At 42.8% G+C, this 6,141-nt stretch overlaps 1 protein-coding gene across 1 annotated transcript in view; it reads right to left on the bottom strand.

Annotated features, from left to right (window-relative positions):
* Window positions 1–2,670: 2,670 nt before the first annotated feature.
* ttll2 (tubulin tyrosine ligase-like family, member 2) overlaps window positions 2,671–6,141 on the bottom strand; it is a 5,651-nt gene continuing 2,180 nt past the window's right edge. Inside the window, exons 2-3 of the mRNA XM_037685657.1 lie at window positions 4,371–5,659; window positions 2,671–2,986 (exon numbers count right to left, since the gene is read on the bottom strand). Of these exons, the coding sequence (XP_037541585.1) occupies window positions 2,671–2,986; window positions 4,371–5,659 (1,605 nt within the window). The remainder of the gene's footprint in view (window positions 2,987–4,370; window positions 5,660–6,141) is intronic.

Genomic DNA, 6,141 nt, shown 5'->3' with positions numbered 1-6,141 from the left:
ACCAGACACATGCAGACTGAACGGGCAAACTCTCATGCTCCCTCTAGGACCAGTGAGAGTAAACACCAGGTGAGTTGTGTCTGAAAAATGCATTTGCTGAACAAATTTTCACACAAAACAAGCTAATTTAAAATAATCCATTCCAAACCTTTTCCTAAAACATGAACAACACTCATGGTCTCCATCAATAGAAACATCATTCCTGTCTAAGAAGCACTGGACACTGAGACATTAATGAAACGATAATAATTAAAGGCACAGCATTCTTTGGGGGAATGTGGTTTGCGCACGCTCTCATGAGCACCTCCTGGAACCTGATTTGCTCGTGGGTCTGTACAAATCATGAGCCCTCCAGATTATATTTACCTCCTGCTGTCTCTTGCCACAACGTGCTGCAGACGCTCTGATGAACTTGAGACCTGCTGCAGCGTTTTTCTTGTTAAATGCTTGAATCCACTATTGTTTCATAAAATGCACTACAAAGGTAGTTTTGATCAATAAGCACCGTTTCCTGAGACTAATCCATGTCCATAATCGGAATTTGTCATTGGAAAATTATTAGAGAAGTTTTTTTTATTAGAAAATGAATCACATGAATTTTAATCACTTTTTCACATATGAAATATCACGACATAGTTTATTTGGAAATTACAATTTTGGCTTTCATTCTGACTACCAGTATATTTTGCCAGAACCTAAAACGTGATGAATTATCAGTCATGCTGCATAGGGCTACCCATAAAGGCAGAATTATGTACAAATACACACTTACTGGTGGTGGTGGTGGTGGTGGTGGGGGGGTCTCCTCTCAGGCAGAAGGTGGAGGTCTTTCAGCAGCAGTGATTTATCTGCAGCTCAAAACCAGCTGGAGGAAGATGAGAGAGCCTCCTCCAGGAAGATGCTCTCAGTTCCAACAGGGCGCCCTCCAGTGGCTGGTCTAAGAACTTCACAGACACCTAAAACTCAGAATATCCAGGTTCTGAGTCAGACTGGAACACCATCCAAATCGAGATTTTAATCCAGAAAGTCCAGAAGTGGGTTTAGTAAAAACTCTGAGTTTAGGAAAACAACAAATCAGTTCGTCTCCATGGCAACAGACTCTGTAAAATCAACCTGCTTGCTGCCAGTTCTAGAGTTTTTGACCGACTCCTATGAAGCAAATAAACTGTCCAACACAAGTTGTTTATTTTCAATCCGTTCAACTGAAACTGACGCAGAATTACATCATAATCTCTGATGTTGTTGGATTTCCCCGTCTGGATTGAATGTGCCCCATTCCCAGATTATTTTGTTGTTTGAACAGCGTCACTTTTCATCAGATTCACTCCTTCATCTCAGGAACGTCCTTCGTCCTCTCATAGTTAACGTATCGCCTCAGTCGTCTCATCAGAACCATCTGTTTGTCATGCAGGTACAAAAATTAATCCCTCCAGCCTCTTTGCCTGCTTCTGCTCTCCAGGTTGCGGAGAGCTGGTGCCCATCTCCAGCAGTCACTGTGCGAGAGACGGGGGACACCTGGACAGGTCTCAAGTCCATCACAGGGACAACTGGACCGTCACTCACGACGATCTTACGTTACACAAAGAGGCCAGTTAGTTTAAAAACCGTTAGCAGACCACATCTCTCTGTGACGTCTGATGCACTTTGTGCCTTCAGGAAGCCATGGACACACTGTCTCACTTTCCTGCTCTAACTATCCAACAAAATTAACTCAGGTCCTCAGGACGAACTAAAATAAATTCAGTCTGAGGAGCTGCAACAAACTCAGTCTTATAAATAACGCATCCTTTTTACATGTGAACAGCTAGTTTTGGTTGTACCAGCAAACCTGTTGATCCACTATGAGAAGGGGCTATTTATAAGACGGAGTTTGTTGCAGCTCCTCAGACTGGAGAAGTCTTTTGGATAAAAGACAAAACGTTTCAACAATTTATTTTTTTATTTTTATTTTGGAATGTGTCCAGAGGACCTGACTTAACTTTGTTAGATTTTTCAACCTGGATTATTGAGCATGCATCATGATGCTCTAATCATCATCATCTGCTGGAAACGAAGAAGATGATGTTGTCAAATACAGGAAAGAGCAACCACTTAGGTTTACAAATGTCTAGAGAGGTTTTATAATATACTTTGTAGAAATACTCAACATTTACCATTAAATATTATTGTGCATTTACCCCTAAAAGCCATAAAATTCATGAAATGCATTAAACAAACTTTATTTCTTCTTATGGATTTAAAGTGTGCAGCTCAGCATGGTGCTTTCTGTGATGGAGAGTTTTGAGAATAAACCTTTGTGTCTGCTAAGAGGTCTTTAAGCACCCTGGCAATAATTAATGAGGACAAACAAAAGATGGTGTCAACACACAGACTGACCTCATTATATGTTTATCAAGTGCAATCCAATCTGCTCAGACACGGCACAAACCTGATTTTGTCTGACAAACTCACTGCATCTTACTCACGTCACAAGATAAAATGAGACAAAACAAGGGCAGTTTTATTTTAACCAATGTGTCTCTAACTATGAAAGGAAATGATGGAATTTAGAGCCAAAATGGATGAAAACAAATCAAATACTTGACCTTTTCTTGTCTTGCATGACACCATTTACTGAATAAATGCATTTTCACTGGAAAATCTCTTTCGTTTGCAGGAATCTGAACCTGATTAAGATGTTTTGAAAGCTCGGCTGAGCCTCGGTGGATCTGTTGGACCCCACAGCAGTGAACCAAAGCAGTCTTTCTCAGCAGCCTCCGCTCTTGTCCCCATGTTTTCATTAGCTTGGCCTGAAGCTAACCGGCCCGTCAGCTTCTGGAGCTCCTGTACGATGACTGTAATATCCAGCTGGTGCTGCGACGCCTTCATGGTGGCTGCGTTAAATGGGCACGTCCGTACAAAGCCTCCAACTCTGACTGGAGGAACATGCTGGGTGTTCAGCACTGTGGGTTCCCCAACATGGATCTTTTGGGGTCGCTGACTCCGACTGTGGACCAAGATTTGAAAGGAAAGAATGACTATGATATATTTAACCTTTACTTGTCACTTTTTTCTACTTCGATATTTAAAATTCTATAAAAACTATCTTCAAATGATCAACAAATCTTCTGCACTCGCTCTCGTGCAAGGCGGAAACCTTTTCTCTCCTTCTCCTGTTCTCCTCCTGCTTTTTTTGCTCTCCATCTGTGTATCAGAGCTCCTATTACACATCTTCCAAAACAAAAACTACTGTCATGGATTTGGTCAGCTGGACTTTTAACGCAATCGAGAAAATCTTTTCAACAAAGCAAGAGGGTCCTGGAGAGCCCTCATGCCCTGCTGAGACTCACGCAGCAGGATACATCATGGATCCATGGGGGGGTTGGGAGCTGATGTGTCTCCGCATAGTCTCAGGAGGACGCCGAAGACGTTTATATAATTGAATTCATGATAGCAGGGCTTCTGCTTGTCAGCATTGGCGGATTCGTATGTTATCGGCTATTGAGGAAGACGACAGTAGCAGTTTTGGCCATGGCAAAACTGCAGAGTCTGTGTTCGGGCTTCGAGTACTCAAAATCAGCAGATTTACGAGCTAAACCATAAGATGGAAGCGATTTCTGAGAATGGCAGGTCACCTGCATATGCTGGAACTCGCCAGCATTTTGGGGACGACCTTGGAGGGGGATCATAATCACAGACCAGTGGAATGCCCAAAAATCTGGCCATTTTGGATCATCAAAAGTTCCAGCAGGACTCAAGGCTGATGAGAAAAAAACAATCTGCCTGAAAAAAGTCAACAATTGTGGCTTATCCGACTCCCCTGTTTGGCCTAGAAAGCAAAAGCAGGACAACTTATCAAATTTCTCCTGGGATATGTGTAAACTAAGGAAAAGCTTTGTCTATCGCACCTCCCCCACACACACCCCGAGAATTTCTGTGAAGGCTTATCAGAACTGTGCCGGCTGACAGCAACATCTTATCAGGACTATGGTCTATTTGGAAGTGCTTCATGGACAAATCTCACTGTCTTGCCACCAAATGCATATGTAATGTGTCTATAAATGGGCTTGATGGTAGAGTTTTTTTAATGTCTTAAATCATGTCCTGATAATGGCAAGATGTGAAGAGATGTTTTTTTTTGTAATACCACTACCCCCTCCTCATGACTTTTCCCCTTTTCTATCTCTAAAAAGTATTTTATAAAAGAATAAGGGGCCACGCTCCAGTAGCAGCAGCAACGTGCACTCCACCCATCTTTCGGATGACTGTACGAACATAATCTCACTGTATTTCGGTACAACGATAATAAAGCTTATTCTGATTCTGAAAAAACAGGCAAAGAAGCTACAGCGAAGCAAAGCTTAAAGACACTGTGTTTGTGCTTTAAATACCTGTAAATATTTGGTAACCGCCAGGAATCAGTAGAAGCTTTGAAATTTGATCCCCCACGCGAAGAGTCAGGTATTGAAAAGAACACGTCTGTGTCCTCTGAGAGCTCCGTGTCAGCTTTAGTTTCAGTGCTGTCATGGTTTGTAACCTCAGTATCTTGAAGTCCATTTCTTAACTGGCATGGTGCAACAGCTGGACTCGTCTGTCCATTTACCACAAACACATTTGTCTTTGAATGTGGGCCGAGGATCCAATTTAAGGTCTGACCGGTGCCGGTTTTGCTTGCGGTGACACTTCTGTACTTGGCAGTAACAGGGGGGAGGTATCTCTGGTAATCGGCTCTAGCAAAAAGTCGGGATTGATTTATCAGAGTTTTTGAGGCTTTTTTAGGTTTCTTCTTTTTTAGAAATTTGTTTTGTTTCAATGTGGAAAGTCCAGGTAAGGTTTTAAAACATGGCTGTCTGTACCTTAGTACCTGATAGGCTCTGTCCCTTAAAACATCAGTCGATGTGTAGTTCATCAAATCGATCAGATCCCCGATTAGCCCCTTCTTCACCGAGACATCAGCTTGGCAGTCCAGAGTCAGAGCAGGGCTGTAGTTGACCTCCAGAAGCCAGGGTTTGAACTTGCTGTCAATGAGGACATCGAAGCCAAAGAGCTCCACGCAGTTCGGACAGGACGGCACAGACGGAGCGATGGCCAGGAGGGTCAGGGTGACGATGTTGTTGATCCTCTGCCACAAGAGAAACTCATTGATGTCCTGGCCTTGGAGGAAATGCCTGAACTTGCTCATGGTCCACTTGCATCCCGGACCCACCTTGCCCTTTTCAGCTTTATAGAAAGGACCATACTTATTGATGCTGGTGTTGGTGAGGTGAGCATACAGGTTACTCAAAGATTGGAGGTTGTACTTCTCTGTGGCGAAACGCACCAAACCCTCTTGATGGATATAAACAGTTAGCGGGCGGAAGCTTTTCACACACACGTAGATCCTCAAGTCGAACTTATAGCCTGAAATCAGCAAAGGGCTGCTGACGTACCTCTGAACGATTACAGACGAGTCGTACACCAGCTCCTTGATGTCCTGAAAGATGAAAATCCCTCGACCTCTGGACAGATCCACAGGCTTACAGATCCAGTAGACTGCAGGACCCTTGGTGAGACGCAGTCCGTTGTACTCAGCCAGGAAACGGGTGTAGTCGTTAGGCAGGATGAAGGTGGTGGGACTGAAGTTGTAGAGAGACGGGCCAAACGTCGCCCTCATTCTTCGTAGGTTACGAACTAACGAGTCCTGCCAAAAAAATAACACAATAAAAATCAAATTACTTATTTTTTTTTATTATTTTACAAATCTTCTGCGATTTTTATTCATACTACTGTATATCCATTTTATACCCGCTTTTATCAAGTGTTCTGGATTTGGATGTTCCAGTTATAAAGGTGATGAACATTATGTTTCCAGAGAGTTAAACCTTGATCAGGGGCACCTACAGAAAGTTTTCAAAGTGGCGACAAGATCAGGTCACTGTTAATTTGGGGTGACACATCAAAACCAAAAGCTAGAACAGAATTTTGTGAGTTTTGTTATGTTGTGTTCATATATTTGAATAATGCGGCATTCAGCTTCTGATATAGCCTACATATGTCTGCTTTAGTTTTCTTCATTTGCAGATATTGTTAACTACTGCAAACAAGACCACACAGCACAAAAAACCACGCTGCAAATAGAACCACATTGCTAACAGGACCATGCTGCTAACAGAACCACATTGC

The sequence above is a fragment of the Nematolebias whitei genome, chromosome 12 (assembly GCF_014905685.2).
Source record: "Nematolebias whitei isolate Nwh7 chromosome 12, NemWhi1, whole genome shotgun sequence".
Taxonomy (NCBI): Eukaryota; Metazoa; Chordata; class Actinopteri; order Cyprinodontiformes; family Rivulidae; genus Nematolebias; species Nematolebias whitei.
The sequence above is the reverse complement of the archived record's forward strand: the minus strand, read 5'-3'. Positions and strand labels throughout refer to the sequence as shown.